Here is a 17924-nt window from a genome sequence, read left to right as displayed (position 1 = left end):
ATAAATAGAGAACTCAAAACGGCTAACCCCAGGCTAGACTGTACACAGCCTGGGTTGGTCTAAACCGAAATGCAGTTACACAGTGGGCAGGGAAGAAGGGAAGAGGTGCAGTCTGAAGAGGTGAGTCTTCAGTCTGCACTTGAAGGTGGTCAGGGAATTGACAGTTCTGACCTCAATGGGAAAGTCATTCCACCAACGAGGTACCAGGACAGACAGCAGTCTTGAGTGGGCTGGGCAGGAGCGGTGAGAGGGTGGGGGCCAGGTGACCAGTAGTAGCAGAGTGTCGGGATCTGGCTGGCATGTAGGGGCGGATCAGACTCTGGAGGTATGCTGGACCTGACCCCTTGAGAGCCTGGTAAGCTAGCACCAATGTCTTAAATTTGATACAAGCTGTGATCAGTAGCCAGTGCAGATTGGCAATCAGAGGGGTGATGTGAGAAGAACGAGGGAGGATGTAGACCAGGCAACCTGAAGGGGTCATAGTTACCAAACCTCTCTGTTTTCATCCATCTACATTAAAATACTACCTTGGAATTTTCACACTAAAACAAGGCCAGCAGCATTTCCAAAAGTCTCCATTTTTGAGGCTCAGGGACACTGAAGCAGTGTGGATGCCAGACGTAAATGTAGCAACCGTGAAGTATTTTAAGACTAAAACATATTCGTGTGGATGTAGCCTAAGGAGCACTTTGCAAAACCTGCTAACCAGATTCCTATGAACCTTGGTGGGAGGGTGTAGCATGGGCCAAGGAAGAACCCATTAAATTTTGGAGCAAATCCAAGTCAGTGGGCAGATCCATGAATTTAGTTTCACTTCAGTCAACATTGCGAGATACAGCATTTGGCTTCGGTGGAAGTCTGTGCTCAACAGTGTCGTACATTATAAAATCCAGTCGATGGCAGTAAAGTTCAGTAGTCACAAAACCAATGTAGAAACATGATGACTCCGTGTCACAATCCATATTCACGGGTACCAGTAATCCTCTGGGATACACATGTTGATTAGTTGGTCAAGCATAATACAGAAAGCAGTCCCCAGGAAGCGTTCAGGGAAAGTAGTTTCAAAATATGTCTTGATGTGAAACGAACAGGCCGCGGAATCGTTACCAGGAAGTACGATTCATCCAGACATGTAAAGTGGTCGCAGTTACAGATCTGCATATCATAGAAGAGTCAGCTACGTAATGAATTTCTTGGTTGTGTTTTTAGTTAAAACTTTTGATTTCATGTTGCACTGAAAACTCTTGGATTAATGGTGTCCTATGTTACCCATAAATCGCGAGTTGGCCTAGTGGTTAGTGTGTCCGCCTCTCAATCAGGAGATCGCGAGTTGTACTCACGGTCAGGTCATACCAAAGACCATTATAAAAATGGTACCTACTGCCATTTGGCAAGGCACACTGCAATACAGATGTGAGTGGGGAGCCAAACTCTGGCGGTTACCAGAGGACTAGCCCCCCACTGTAACCCTAGCTATGTTATAGGCAAGAGGCCGAGGGCTACTGAAACGGAGATCGGCGCCGCCCTATGCACCACATGGCGTGGGAAGGGACTTTGGACGTTACCCATAAAGCTCTTCAACTAACTGCTATAAATGAGATCAGAATTTTGCTCGCAAAAGCTGGCATGCTCACTCTGATAATGAAATCGAGTTACAGCCTCGAGTGATTGTAGCATTAGTCCTCACTTCATCTCTATTGAAATAGTGTGATGCAGCGGCACTTTAGTCCATTCATCTGTCCAACTTTCTCATCTCTGCATCTATACACTCTGATCAAAGCTTCAACTTTATCACGCTAGTACCACCAACACCATCATGTTTGCTAGCGAGCCGAGTCGAGTCTCTGCAGTAACTTGGGTCATATGGCTGCATTGCATTCTGGGACTGAGTTCAATATCTTTGCTACTTCTGATGTTGAATATTGCTTGAAAATATGAGAGGAATAAGAAGTTCTTGCTCTTGTACCAGTAATAAGATTTTCTTTAATCTCACTTCTGTTTGACCAATCAATATTTTCTCTCTCTCCCTGGTATGATTCAGGATCAGGAGCTGTTCTTCTTTCATGATCTGAGTCCAGGCAGCTGTTTTTTCCTCCCTCGTGGAGCCTACATCTACAACACTCTCACAGAGTTCATCAGGGTAAATCTGCTCCTCACATTCAGACATCACCATCATCATGCATTACATAACGCTGTTCCTGTGTATCAGTGGCAGATTCTTGCCTACATGGTATGTAGAGCTGTGTGTTGGGGTTTTTTTTTCCCTTTTTTTTTTCTCATGAGCTCTTAAACGGTTTACTGTGAATTTCTGTAGATAGCAGGCCATTCTTTGATAATGCAATAATGATACAAAACAGCATCACCATGTGAAAATGTTTTACTGTAAATGTACTGATCTACAAAAACGCTATATTAGGAGCACCCATCCATCCGCCTGCTGTTTGATGCAGTTCTGTAATCAGCCAATCCCTTGACAGCAGCACAATGCATCAAATCATGCAGATACAAATCAAGAGCTTCGGTTAATGTTCACAATGTTCAAACATCAGAATGGGAAAAATCGTGATCTCAAAGTGGAGTAGTTTCATATGGTGTCACACCTCCGGTTGTTAAAGGTGTCGCCTCCTTCATGTATAGTGGCGAAGCCCCCTGGCACTGCTGTTACTGGGCAACGCAACACTGGGTGGTCAGTGTCTTGTGGGGATTCCTGAGATTTAGGGCATATAGGGGACTCTGTAGCCCCATCGATGCAAACTGGCGGCTGTTCTGGCATGTGTTGATCTAAGCCTGTTTGCTTGAGTCCACTGTCTTCTACAACCCCGATTCCAAAAAAGTTGGGACAAAGTACAAATTGTAAATCAAAACGGAATGCAATGATGTGGAAGTTTCAAAATTCCATATTTTATTCAGAATAGAACATAGATGACATATCAAATGTTTAAACTGAGAAAATGTATCATTTAAAGAGAAAAATTAGGTGATTTTAAATTTCATGACAACAACACATCTCAAAAAAGTTGGGACAAGGCCATGTTTCCCACTGTGAGACATCCCCTTTTCTCTTTACAACAGTCTGTAAACGTCTGGGGACTGAGGAGACAAGTTGCTCAAGTTTAGGGATAGGAATGTTAACCCATTCTTGTCTAATGTAGGATTCTAGATGCTCAACTGTCTTGGGTCTTTTTTGTCGTATCTTCCGTTTTATGATGCGCCAAATGTTTTCTATGGGTGAAAGATCTGGACTGCAGGCTGGCCAGTTCAGTACCCGGACCCTTCTTCTACGCAGCCATGATGCTGTAATTGATGCACTATGTGGTTTGGCATTGTCATGTTGGAAAATGCAAGGTCTTCCCTGAAAGAGACGTCGTCTGGATGGGAGCATATGTTGCTCTAGAACCTGGATATACCTTTCAGCATTGGTGTCTTTCCAGATGTGTAAGCTGCCCATGCCACACGCACTAATGCAACCCCATACCATCAGAGATGCAGGCTTCTGAACTGAGCGCTGATAACAACTTGGGTCGTCCTTCTCCTCTTTAGTCCGAATGACACGGCGTCCCTGATTTCCATAAAGAACTTCAAATTTTGATTCGTCTGACCACAGAACAGTTTTCCACTTTGCCACAGTCCATTTTAAATGAGCCTTGGCCCAGAGAAGACGTCTGCGCTTCTGGATCGTGTTTAGATACGGCTTCTTCTTTGAACTATATAGTTTTAGCTGGCAACGGCGGATGGCACGGTGAATTGTGTTCACAGATAACGTTCTCTGGAAATATTCCTGAGCCCATTTTGTGATTTCCAATACAGAAGCATGCCTGTATGTGATGCAGTGCCGTCTAAGGGCCCGAAGATCACGGGCACCCAGTATGGTTTTCCGGCCTTGACCCTTACGCACAGAGATTCTTCCAGATTCTCTGAATCTTTTGATGATATTATGCACTGTAGATGATGATGTGTTCAAACTCTGTGCAATTTTACACTGTCGAACTCCTTTCTGATATTGCTCCACTATTTGTCGGCGCAGAATTAGGGGGATTGGTGATCCTCTTCCCATCTTTACTTCTGAGAGCCGCTGCCACTCCAAGATGCTCTTTTTATACCCAGCCATGTTAATGACCTATTGCCAATTGACCTAATGAGTTGCAATTTGGTCCTCCAGCTGTTCCGTTTTTGTACCTTTAACTTTTCCAGCCTCTTATTGCCCCTGTCCCAACTTTTTTGAGATGTTGCTGTCATGAAATTTCAAATGAGCCAATATTTGGCATGAAATTTCAAAATGTCTCACTTTCGACATTTGATATGTTGTCTATGTTCTACTGTGAATACAATATCAGTTTTTGAGATTTGTAAATTATTGCATTCCATTTTTATTTACAATTTGTATTTTGTCCCAACTTTTTTGGAATCAGGGTTGTAGTTTGGTTGAGGAAGTCAGGTAGTGGATTGGTGGGGTCCTCTATTAGTTCCCCACCTCTGTGAGCATTTTGGTTCCGTTCCTCTGTCCAGGAAGTTTTGATGTGGAAGTTTTTCTTCTTGGTCTTCAGTGGCAGTTCTAGACCAAAATTACTAGGGGGGCCAAGGTGGGGCCAGTGTTTTTTCAGGGGAGCACATATAAGGACAAAACATGGCAATATTTATGCGTTAAAAATGCTTTGTTTAGTTTATTTAAAACCAAAACAAAATACATTGAGCATAAATATAATGAGATAAACATTCTGTCTCAATAGCCTAAACATAAAATAAATTGTGTTCAATAAATCTTAAAACCATGTTTCTCTTTTTTGTAAAATAAGATTTCTATTTTTGCATACAATGAACCTTTTATCTGTACAATGACACTTTTTTTAAATTCACAGCATGAATGAATTTTCTTTTTCACAGCATGAGACTTGAATGTACAATCACTATATTTATCTAAATCACTGTCATCATCTCACTCTTTCTTTATGTACAGTAGGGGGGAAAATGGAAAGAAAAAATAAATTCACATACAGTGGTCTCAGAATCACCCTATAGCATTCACAGCAGGCTGAAACACTACAACAACAAGATTCTGCGACTGTGACTCCTTGAGAAACGGTCTACAAATGCATCAAGGTTCAAAGCCTTGGACCTTCTGGATTAAATGCTGAGCACACCAAGATTGCTTAGACGCTCCTCACTAATGGTGGATCGGAGGTACAGTTAGGTCCATAAATATTTGGACAGAGACAACATTTTTCTAATTTTGGTTCTGTACATTACCACAATGAATTTTGAACAAAACAATTCAGATGCAGTTGAAGTTCAGACTTTCAGCTTTAATTCAGTGGGTTGAACAAAATGATTGCATACAAATGTGAGGAACTAAAGCATTTTTTAAACACAGTCCCTTCATTTCAGGGGCTCAAAAGTAATTGGACAAATTAAATAATTGTAAATAAAATGTTTATTTCTAATACTTGGTTGAAAACCCTTTGTTGGCAATGACTGCCTGAAGTCTTGAACTCATGGACATCACCAGACGCTGTGTTTCCTCCTTTTTAATGCTCTGCCAGGCCTTTACTGCAGCGGTTTTCAGTTGCTGTTTGTTTGTGGGCCTTTCTGTCTGAAGTTTAGTCTTTAACAAGTGAAATGCATGCTCAATTGGGTTGAGATCAGGTGACTGACTTGGCCCTTCAAGAATATTCCACTTCGTTGCTTTAATAAACTCCTGGGTTGCTTTGGCTTTATGTTTTGGGTCATTGTCCATCTGTATTATGAAACGCTGACCAATCAGTTTGGCTGCATTTGAGCACACAGTATGTCTCTGAATACCTCAGAATTCATCCGGCTGCTTCTGTCCTGTGTCACATCATCAATAAACACTAGTGACCCAGTGCCACTGGCAGCCATGCATGCCCAAGCCATCACACTGCCTCTGCCGTGTTTTACAGATGATGTGGTATGCTTTGGATCATGAGCTGTACCACGCCTTCGCCATACTTTTTTCTTTCCATTATTCTGGTAGAGGTTGATCTTGGTTTCATCTGCCCAAAGAATGTTCTTCCAGAACTGTGCTGGCTTTTTTAGATGTTTTTTAGCAAAGTCCAATCTAGCCTTTTTATTCTTGAGGCTTATGAGTGGCTTGCACCGTGCAGTGAACCCTCTGTATTTACTTTCATGCAGTCTTCTCTTTATGGTAGATTTGGATATTGATATGCCTACTTCCTGGAGAGTGTTGTTCACTTGGTTGGCTGTTGTGAAGGGGTTTCTCTTCACCATGGAAATTATTCTGCGATCATCCACCACTGTTGTCTTCTGTGAGTGTCCAGGTCTTTTTGCATTGATGAGTTCACCAGTTCTTTCTTTCTTTCTTTCTTTCTTTCTTTCTTTCTTTCTTTCTTTCTTTCTTTCTTTCTTTCTTTCTTTCTTTCTTTCTTTCTTTCTTTCTTTCTTTCTTTCTTTCTTTCTTTCTCTCTCTCTCTCTCTCTCTCTCTCTCTCTCTCTCTCTCTCTCTCTCTCTCTCTCTCTCTCTCTCTCAGGATGTACCAAGCTGTAGATTTTGCCACTCCTAATATTGTAGCAATTTCTCGGATGGGTTTTTTCTGTTTTCGCAGCTTAAGGATGGCTTGTTTCACCTACATGGAGAGCTCCTTTGACCGCATGTTTTCTTCACAGCAAAATCTTCCAAATGCAAGCACCACACCTCAAATCAACTCCAGGCCTTTTATCTGCTTAATTGAGAATGACATAATGAAGGAATTGCCCACACCTGCCCATGAAATAGCCTTTGAGTCAAATGTCCAATTACTTTTGGTCCCTTTAAAAACAGGGTGGCACATGTTAAGGAGCTGAAAGTCTGGACTTTATGTCCATGTCCATTATATAACTATAACTTGAATATGTTTCAGTAAACAGGTAAAAAAAGAAAATTTGTGTCAGTGTCCAAATATATATGGACCTAACTGTAGGTCTTCACCAGTTTCAAAGTGGAGAAACTTCGCTCACAAGAGGCAGAGGTCACTGGGAGTGCCACAGCTATTTTGCATAGTCTAAAGAGCTCAAAAAATTGCCTCTTTGCAGTAGCCTAGTCCTTGCAGGGCTGCAGCTGTTCTCTCTGACGTCCGAAGTTTACAATTCATGCTGCTGCTGGGCTTTCTGCTGCAGGTAACAGTGTGCATGTAGTGCTTTAAGGAGTCTGTGTAGAACACTCCGTCATGTCAGTTCTGATCTTCGAGCCAGCACATGTCGAAATTAATAAATCTTATTATCTGTTCAGCACAGGGGCCACAACAGGGGCCAGGAGCAATTTTACTGGGGCACTGGCCCCCCCTGGCCCCCATTTAAAACCGCCTATGTTGGTCTTACAGAAGGGCTTTCTTGATTTTAATCTTGAGGCGGTAGGTGCTACTTCTCTTACTTGTTTGAGCGGTCTCAATAACCCTGAGAGCTATGCTGGCGAGAGTCTCTTTCTCCCAGTAGGGCCACCCAAATCGGATTGGTCCAAGGGTAGAGGCCAGGCTAAAAATGACCAGACTAGGACAACCATCCTACTCCTGGTCCCACACCCTCTGAGCATCTCAAAGTATGATTTTCTTTCACTGTAGCATGGGTGTTGGTTTGAGCCAGATGGACTGGTTTGAGTATTTCAGAAACTGCTGATCTCCTGGGGTTTTCACACACAAACAACAGCCTCTAGAGTTTACACAGACAGAATGGTGCGAAAAACAAAAAAAACATCGTGAGTGAGCGAGCGACAGTTCTGTGGGTGGAAACAAACACCTTGTTGATAAGAGAGGCCAGAGGAAAATGGACAGATTGGTTCAAGCTTTTTTTTTTTTTTTGGCCAGGAAGGAAGGATATAGTAACTCAGCAACTCTTTACAACCATGGTGAGCAGAAAAGCATCTCGGCATGGAACAAAAAACAGAAGAGCACATTGGGTTCCAGTCCTGCAGCCAAGAACAGGGATCTTAGAATCAACAACAAGAAGTTCTTATTAAAGTGGCCTGTGTGTGTGTGTGTGTGTGTGTGTGTGTGTGTGTGTGTGTGTGTGTGTGTGTGTGTGTGTGAGAGAGAGAGAGAGAGAGAGACGAAGGCACATAATTATTTTACGTGTTTTTAATCATTTTATTCATTTCAAGCTTAAAATCATGTTTTAATTTTCAGATAATTTTGCTTCTGTCTAATAATTTTGAAATAAGCACAATTATTCAAACTTTGATTATGATTAATAAAGGGAATATTAATAAGCAGAATATGGTGTGTTTGAGATTAAAATTACTAAAAAGAGAATTTTTAGTTGTAATAATCTAGTAATTATAAATGTTCACTTGCAATGCATATTTTTTGTTATTTTAAAAAAAATTACATTTTTAATGTTTTCAAGAAAAAAAATTTCACGATGGAGTGCTGTACGGGATCGGTTCGACAAAAGTTCAGTTTCCCCTAAAGGAGTTGATCAAGATACAAGTTTCTTTTATGTCCTTTTTTTTTTTAAAGTTTGCTTTTAGTTTTTAAATTGTATACATCTCATTTTTGGTTCAGCTAATATTTGAAGCCGTGTTCTGTCCGTCATCTCTTTTAACCTGTCTCGGATCTGTCCTGTATGTGATCTCTGTACATCCAGGAGGAGTATTGGAGAAGAGGTTTTCAGGAAGTGGCATCTCCAAATATCTACAACAGCAAGCTGTGGGAGACGTCAGGCCACTGGCAGCACTACAGTGACAACATGTTCTCCTTCCCTGTGGAGCAGGACATCTTCGCCCTCAAACCTATGAACTGCCCTGGACACTGGTAAACACTGCCATACACACAACATCAGTAAGGAGTAAATACCAGTGGCATCACTAGAGGCGTGAGTCGGGGGGGGGGATGCGAATCGCACCAAGTGACACCATCACAATCACCAGGTGTCACCAAAATGACGGTCCTATAAATATTTTGCGCAGTGTTTCAGCAGAAATGTATTACGTTTTACAAAAATATCCCTGTAGTTAATTACAACTCGGCATGTATCGTGTGATACTAAATCGCAGAACAAATTTATGATGATTCAAATCAATGAAATAAATAATGGGCCTCGATCATCAGGCTAATAATGTACAGTAGTGGGAATACACATGGCATCACTATAGACGGAAGTAACACAGCTCGAATAAACACAAAACAGATGTAAAATGGGAAGGAGCTGTTGTGTGACTGTTATAAATGGGTTCAACAAGAAAGAGGAGCTGTCTGCTGAAAGAAAGAAAAGGGAAACAAATAAAGGTTAGATGCTTTGTTTAAGGTCCGTGTACTTTTTCGTTCATTCATTATTCTATTTTGGAAGTCACATGAGAAATGAAAAAGGACTTGTTTATGAATTTTTACACTTGTGTATGACTTGTGAAATGGAATCCAGAGCCATGTTTTGATGTCTCATCTCATCTCATTATCTCTAGCCGCTTTATCCTTCTACAGGGTCGCAGGCAAGCTGGAGCCTATCCCAGCTGACTACGGGCGAAAGGCGGGGTACACCCTGGACAAGTCGCCAGGTCATCACAGGGCTGACACATAGACACAGACAACCATTCACACTCACATTCACACCTACGGTCAATTTAGAGTCACCAGTTAACCTAACCTGCATGTCTTTGGACTGTGGGGGAAACCGGAGCACCCGGAGGAAACCCACGCGGATGTTTTGATGTATTTTTTAGTTATTGAAAATGAGTCATTGAACAGCAGAAAAAGGGAAAAAGCAATTTTGAAAAATGCCGTTCTGAATTGCGGTTTAGTTTATTTAGAACTTAGGTTTTGGGTGACCTGGAAGCCTAAGCTTGTGGGCGGGTTGGGAGCGTTATGGTTTGTTTATTCTCATCCGCATGACATGGCGTCTTTGGAGGCATATTCCAACGGTTCAGAAAAAAATGGCAAAGTCCCACTGCTCAGTTTTACCATGGGCGTCAGGGCGGAAAAATGGCAAAGTCCCACTGCCTAGTGTTACCATGGGCATCAGGCGTTAAAACGGCAAAGTCCCAACTTTCGGTTTTACCAGGGGCCAGCGCGACTCGGAGGCCCACGAGGCAGAAGGTTTTTAATCTGCCCCTGGGTTGGGGTGGGCTTAAGTGTGGGTGCCCATGCCCTACTGGTGCGCCGGGTTAGGGTCCTGAGCGGGGTGGAGCGGAAGTCGCTGCAGGGTCAAGGGAGAGCGTGCCATGGGTGGGAGGGAGTCATTTATTTATTTATTTATTTATTTAATTGAATACTCCCTGTGTGAGTGGCTCTCATTAAGGCACGGAGCGGAGTTCGCCTTGGGGGGGAAATAACGTCCCCTGGCTGGGAGCTGACGGGCAGCGCTGCTTCATTGGGGTAGAGGGCGGAGGTCTCTGGCTGGCGAGTTTGGGGAGGCTGGGACCTCCCCTGCGCGAGTTTCGAGCATTCCAAAGTCGGGCAGGAGCCGCTGAAAGAAAGGGAAACCTAAACAGAGAGCCGCGGCTCGCCTCGGGGCGAATTACATCCCGAGGCGCGGGGGCTAGCCGCATATGGAGGCATATGAAATTCAATAAAGGAATAAATGAATATTACAAAATAAGAAAACGATCAGAAATGTTGTCCACTTTTCTAATACTACTATTTGATGATGGCAATACATTTCGAAAACAAAATAGAGCCATTTCTGCTTGTATTGTTTTAAATAAAACGCCAAGCTGCACCCTTTTTTTAAATTTCATCTTTCATTCCAAAATAGAATAATGAATGAACGAAAAAGTACACGGGACCGTTTAAGCCTGACTACTTCATAAATGTTCATAAGGAGTTATTAAAGAAAAGGCGTGTTGATTTTGATGACTGTAGGGCAAGTCCCAGATGTTTGTGAGCGTTCTGTTTTTCTGGTGCCCCCCGCCCTGTTTGTTTTTAGGAACAGCTGCTCTGATGGTTTCTCAGCAGCTAATCATGAAGGCTGATTCTTAGGAATTGTTTTGAATTGAATTCCAAGCACTGCAAAGCACCAGCCAAAAACAAACTTTTTGAAAGCGAGCATGTTCATGGTTTTTCAGAACAGTTTGAGGTTACAGCTGGTTGTAAACTGAGTGAAGATGAGCATCTCGACACCGCAGCAGTGTCAGCTTTAGGAGACTGCCTGTCTGAAGAGCACAAAAAAAAACCAAAACAGAATTAGGACTTATTTACACATTAGGGCGGCACGGTGGTGTAGTGGTTAGCGCTGTCGCCTCACAGCAAGAAGGTCCGGGTTCGAGCCCCGTGGCCAACAAGGGCCTTTCTGTGTGGAGTTTGCATGTTCTCCCCGTGTCTGCGTGGGTTTCCTCCCGGGTGCCTCCGGTTTCCCCCACAGTCCAAAGACATGCAGGTTAGGTTAACTGGTGACTAAATTGAGCGTAGGTGTGAATGTGAGTGTGAATGGTTGTCTATGTGTCAGCCCTGTGATGACCTGGCGACTTGTCCAGGGTGTACCCCGCCCTTTCGACCCGTTAGTCAGCTGGGATAGGCTCCAGCTTGCCTGCGACCCTGTAGAACAGGATAAAGCGGGCTACAGATAATGAGATGAGATTTACACATTAATCAAAGGAAGAGTGGGTTCTCTCTCTCTCTCTCTCTCTCTCTCTCTCTCTCTCTCTCTCGCACACACACTCTTCAGTGAGCTTGATTGAAATGATGATTAGTCACAGTATTAAAGTATATTGATTACAGTAAAAGCAATGAAATGACATTAAAAAAATAAAAAGTTATTTCTCTCTCTCCCCCTCCATCTTTCTTTCTTTCTTTCTTTCTCTTCTTTCTTTCTTTCTTTCTTTCTTCTCTTTCTGTTCATCTTCCACTCTCTCACTCCCCACACTTTCTTTGCATTCGCTGCTCTCTTCCTATCTCATTCCATATCTCTCTCGCTTCCCCCCTCCATTGGTCTTTCTTTCTTTCTTTCTTTCTTTCTTTCTTTCTTTCTTTCTTTCTTTCTTTCTTTCTTTCCTTTCTTTCTTTTCTTTCTTTCTGTTCATTTCCCACCCTTTTCTTTGCACTCGCTGTTCTGTTCCTATCCTCTCTCTCTCTCTCTCTCTCTCTCGTCTCTCTCTCTCTCTCTCCTCCCCTCACCCCCCTCCATCGGCCTGTCCTTTGTTCCTCTCTCCCTTTACTTCAACTTTCTGTTCATCTCCTGCTCTCTCTCACTCCCCACCCTTTCTTTGCAATTGTTGCTCTCTTCCTATCTCATTCCATCTCTCTCTCTCTCTCTCTCTCTCTCTCCCCCCTCCATTGGTCTTCTTTCTTTCTTTCTTTTTCTTTCTTTCTTTCTTTCTTTCTTTCTTTCTTTCTTTCTTCTGTTCATCTCCCACTCTCTCTCACTTCCCACCCTTTCTTTGCACTCGCTGTTCTCTCTCTCTCCCCTCCATCGGTCTGTCTCTTTCTGTTCCTCTCTCCTTTACTTCAACTTTCTTTCTGTTCAATCTCCTGCTCTCTCTCACTCCCCACCCTTTCTTTGCAATTGCTGCTCTCTTCCTATCTCATTCCATCTCTCCTCTCTCTCCACTCCCCCCTCCATTGTCTTTCTTTCTTCTCTTCCTTTCTTTCTTTCTTTCTTTCTTTCTTTCTTTCTTTTTCTTTCTTCTGTTCATCTCCCACTCTCTCTCACTTCCCACCCTTTCTTTGCACTCGCTGTTCTCTCTCTCTCCCCCTCCATCGGTCTGTCTCTTTCTGTTCCTCTCTACTTCAACTTTCTTTCTGTTCATCTCTCTGCTCTCTCTCTCACTCCCCACCCTTTCTTTGCAATTGCTGCTCTCTTCCTACCTCTCTGTCTCCCTCCCCCTCCCATTGGTCTTTCTTTCTTCTTTCTTCTCTTTCTTTCTTTCTTTCTTTCTTTCTTTCTTTCTTTCTTTCTTCTGTTCATCTCCCACTCTCTCTCACTTCCCACCCTTTCTTTGCACTCGCTGTTCTCTCTCTCCTCTCTCTCTCCCCCTCCCATCGGTCTGTCTCTTTCTGTTCTCTCTCCCTTTACTTCAACTTTCTGTTCATCTCCTGCTCTCTCTCACTCCGTTCATCTCCTGCTCTCTCTCACTCCCCACCCTTTCTTTGCAATTGCTGCTCTCTTCCAATCTCATGCCATCTCTCTCTCTCCTCTCTCTCTCTCCCTCCCCCTCCATCGGTCTGTCTCTTTGTTCCTGTCTCCCTTTACTTCAACTTTTTTCTTTCTGTTCATCTTCCACTCTTCCTCTCACTCCCCACCCTTTCTTTGCACTTGCTGCTCTCTTCCTATCCCTTACAGAAAAAAACGCATGAATTTCCCATGTATTTCACATGTGATCACGTTACCACGTGTTACCATGCAGAGCACATGTGTAAAACATTCCCACATGTGATTCACATAAAATTGGGCCAAAACCACGTTTCCCATACGCAAAACACATTTTCCACATATTTCACATGTGAGAAATCACATGTGAAGTTCATGTGGTTTTTCTGTAAGGGATCTCATTCCATCGCTCCCCCCCCCCCCCCCCCCCCCCAATCAGTCTGTCTCTTTGTTTCTTTCTTTCTTACTGTTCATCTCCCACTCTTTCTCTTACTTCCCACCCTTTCTTTGCACTCGCTGTTCTCTCAGTTCAGTGAGCTTGATTGGCATGGTGATTACACTAGTTACCAGTGTTGCCATAGTTACTTTGAAACAGTAAACTGACTACTGACTACTTCTTTAAAAAGAAACTTAGTTAAGTTACTGACTACTTGCTTTCAAAAGTAACTAAGTTAGATTACAAGTTACTTTATTAGTTACTTTTAGCAGCGAATGATCCCCCATTCCCATAACATAAAAATGACTACCAGTTTTGCCAATACTCACTTTATTGACATTCATTTTAACCGGAACATCAAAAATTGCACTGATATTTGAAAACTATTTCCTGAAAGAAATAGGCCTACATGTTTTTATAAAAAAAAAAATAGACAGTCTTTCTTGACTTTACTTAAAATAAAAACTTCTTATAAAATAGTCTTTCTTGACTTCATTTAACATAAATACTTCTTCTTATAAAAATAAAATAGTCTTTCTTGACTTCATTTAACTTTGCGGAATCTAATGGCAGTTATCTACATGAATGAACATTTTATGGGCCTATATTGAACATCTTATTGAACCTGTTGTTCAGCATTAGAGCAGCAAGAAGTGGTTTTATGAAACAAAACAGTATAAAAAAATAAAAGTCTTTCTTGACTTCATTTAACTTAAATGCTTCTTACAAAAAAACTTTCTTGACTCCATTTAAAGGGGTACCAAATATAATATATACAGTTGCTGATGTGACAAAGTAACGTATTCTTAAGTCTCATCTCATTATCTCTAGTAACTTCATATGATGGGCGGCACGGTGGTGTAGTGGTTAGTGCTGTCGCCTCACAGCAAGAAGGTCCTGGGTTCGAGCCCCGGGGCCGGCAAGGGCCTTTCTGTGCGGAGTTTGCATGTTCTCCCCCGTGTCCGCGTGGGTTTCCTCCGGGTGCTCCGTTTCCCCCACAGTCCAAAGACATGCAGGTTAGGTTAACTGGTGACTCTAAATTGAGCGTAGGTGTGAATGTGAGTGTGAATGGTTGTCTGTGTCTATGTGTCAGCCCTGTGATGACCTGGCGACTTGTCCAGGGTGTACCCCGCCTTTCGCCCGTAGTCAGCTGGGACGTATTCTTAAGTATTCTATCAAATTTATAGACTAGAAAACAACGAAATATCTTGGTAATTGTAAATATAATACTTTATACGCTAAACCGCACAAGAGTCGCCATTTTTAAAAGACCGTGACGTCAGCGCTACCCACTGCACTAGCGGAACTCTCCGAAATAGAGGAGATAAGCGTGTAATCATGGCGTCGGGCGCATCAAGTGAAAGCGACAGCTCTGTCGAATCATACGAAGAGATCCCGCAAGACACACTGCAAGCAGGCTATGGCTTAGAAGGGTACCAGTTTGAACCTAGGAGAGGTACTCTCGACTCCGGTGATGAAGAAAGAAGAGAAGAAAGCTCGGATGACGGCGAGGATGTGACTGATGCTGACCATGGGCATGGCGAGCATGGGGCAGAGCGTCTGCGTGCAGGTGACACGGCGTGGTGCTCGTGCGGAAAATGTAACGTGGAGTTGCTCACGAGTCCAGCAGAATTTATTTGCTGCAATGAGATAGGCGCCACCCGTGGACTTGCGAAATCGTCGCAAGAGGCAGAAACAGGTATTTCACACGTGTTATTCCCAACCTCAATGAGCCAACACAACTGGGCGCATACATACGTCATGAGTGTTACGCAGAGAAAATGAACGTGCATTCTGATTGGATAAAATTAATATCATGGCGGGCTGTTCAAACTGCGGAAATAGTTTGCTCGAGCTACTTTCAAAACACTATAACTTTCCAACCTTAGAACAAAAAACTTTTGTAAGTCTTGAATAAGGTTCGTCAATGTGTGTTTTATTGTTATATTTACTTTATATTGCCCTCTGTTCCCCTTTAACTTAAATACTTCTTAAAAAATAAAATAGACAGTCTTTCTTGACAGTCTTAATTTAACATAAACACTTCTTCTTATAAAATAAAATAGACAGTCTTGAAGTCCAACTTTCTTTGTTTGCAGGGTGTGGGACCTCCTTCATTTGTTTTCTTCGCACCGGGTGGGACCTGCTGTGTTAACGTGGTTGTGCCATGCTGTGTCTCTAGATGTTTCTTTAGGTTTGATGTTGTATTCTTGAAGGCAGACAAGACTTTGTCGCCAGCACAGAGTGTACAACGAACCTTTATGTTGCCATCCTTAGCTGAAATAAAATCAAAATAATGTCTGTATTTTCAGGCGCAAAAGGCGTACCTCTCTCCTCTCCCTCCATTGTTTACATCTGTCTCGTGCGCGGAGAGATGACGTAACCTCATAGGAAACGTGTCACATAACCCAGGTCGCCAAAAAATAAATAAATAAATAAATAAATAAATAACCTACGTCGCCCCTAAACGCAAAAATAGTAATGCACAGTGTATTAGATAAGTAACTTAAATCTGACTACTGGTTTGGAAATAGCACTGCGTTAGATCAGGGGTTCCCAAACTTTTCCATGCCAAGGCCCCCCAAACAGCATTAGCTTCTGGCCGGGGACCCCCTTTGCAAACCCACAGACAATGCTACAAAATATGTAAAGAAACATCAACTTTTAGAATGTTTTCTCTTACTTTTATTCAATATTCAATAATTGTTACATTTGTTTAACATAAGAATATTATTAACTAACATTTTCAACCCAAATATTTTCACACTGAACAATAAACTGTATAACCTCCTGTAGTACCTGATTCAACTCGTTATCCATCCTTTTTGCGACCAGTGCCTCGCGATGGAGCATGCAGTGTGTGGCCACTACATGCGGGGCCTTCTGCTTAATGAGCGCGGTTACGCCACTGATCTTCCCGGTCATTGCCGCGGCTCCGTCCGAACACCCCCCCACACAACGGGTCCAGTCCAATCCGTTAGACTCGATGTAATCGTCCAAAACTTGAAAAATGTCTTTCCCAGTAGTTCTTCTTTCAAGTGCTTTACAAAATAGTATTTTCTCTACAAATCTTTCCTGTGAAATAAATCTGATGTACACAAGCAGTTGGGCCTCATTGGATAAATCTGTGCTCTCATCCAGCTGAAGTGTGAAGTATTTGCTGGCTCTCACCTGCTCCAACAGCTGAGCAGATACATCTTGAGCCATGTCACCAATCCGTCGGCTCACGGTGTTATCAGAGAGTGGGACAGCATCGATTTTTTTTTTTTTTGGCAGCATCCTCACCAAGCAATTCTCGGACAATGTTTTTGGTGGCTGGTAAAATCAAATCTTCTCCAATTGAGTGAGGTTTTTTAGCACAAGCGATGTGGTACGAGGCTAAAACTGATGCCTTCAGGGCCCGCTCGGGGACAGTAGCTTGCTGGGTGAATGCAGCAGATTGCCTGACCAAATGCTCTTCTTTGCGTCTGAAGAAATCTACTGTTTTTTCGGCATCTGTCGGATGTTTTTGTCCCAAGTGACGCTGAAGTTTCGAAGGTTTTAAGCACTCGTTTGACAGGGTCTCCAGACAGAGGACGCATTTCGGGCAATCATGGCCATTTTTCTGTATGGCTGTAAAGCCATACTTGATGTATGCTGCCTCATATTTTCGGATTTTAGTTGGCCAGGACTTCGTTTTTTTCGCAGCAGTGTCCTCCACAGCAGGGCTGTTGGTTTGTTCCTTCGGTCTCTTCTTCAAAAACCTGTCCATTTTGCGCTAGCAATATGCTAGCTTGAGGAGCAAAGCAGCTTGATAAATGTCACAGGCAATCGGAGAGATGAGCATGGCAAACAACGTTTCGATATGATGTATTATTATTAATAATTATATTTTATAATAATGATTAAAAATCTAATTACAATATATTTAATAATAATTATTTTTTTAAAGTATATAGTTTTTTCGCAATTTTTTTTTATCATCCCTCCAACTTTCTGAGGCCCCCCCTGGCGGCCCCCACTTTGAAAACCACTGTGTTAGACTACTCATCTCATTATCTCTAGCCGCTTTATCCTTCTACAGAGTCGCAGGCAAGCTGGAGCCTATCCCAGCTGACTACGGGCGAAAGGCGGGGTACACCGGACAAGTCGCCAGGTCATCACAGGGCTGACACATAGACACAGACAACCATTCACACTCACATTCACACCTACGGTCAATTTAGAGTCACCAGTTAACCTAACCTGCATGTCTTTGGACTGTGGGGGAAACCGGAGCACCCGGAGGAAACCCACGCGGACACGGGGAGAACATGCAAACTCCACACAGAAAGGCCCTCGCCGGCCACGGGGCTCGAACCCAGACCTTCTTGCTGTGAGGCGACAGCGCTAACCACTACACCACCGTGCCGCTCGCGTTAGACTACTCGTTACTGAAAAAAAGTAGTCCGACTACAATAACGCGTTACTAAGTAGCACGTTAGTC

The 17924-nt window shown here is 42.9% G+C and overlaps 1 protein-coding gene across 2 annotated transcripts in view; it reads left to right on the top strand.

Annotated features, from left to right (window-relative positions):
• Positions 1-17924, top strand: part of tars3 (threonyl-tRNA synthetase 3) — a 68340-nt gene that overhangs the window by 28688 nt on the left and 21728 nt on the right. For both annotated transcript variants that reach the window (XM_060924159.1, XM_060924158.1), the window contains exons 10-11: positions 2042-2140; positions 8590-8756. In XM_060924159.1, coding sequence (XP_060780142.1) covers positions 2042-2140; positions 8590-8756 — 266 coding nt within the window. The remainder of the gene's footprint in view (positions 1-2041; positions 2141-8589; positions 8757-17924) is intronic.

The sequence above is a fragment of the Neoarius graeffei genome, chromosome 6 (assembly GCF_027579695.1).
Source record: "Neoarius graeffei isolate fNeoGra1 chromosome 6, fNeoGra1.pri, whole genome shotgun sequence".
Classification (NCBI taxonomy): domain Eukaryota; kingdom Metazoa; phylum Chordata; class Actinopteri; order Siluriformes; family Ariidae; genus Neoarius; species Neoarius graeffei.
Note: the sequence above shows the minus strand (reverse complement) of the source record. Positions and strands in the feature narration are given on the sequence as shown.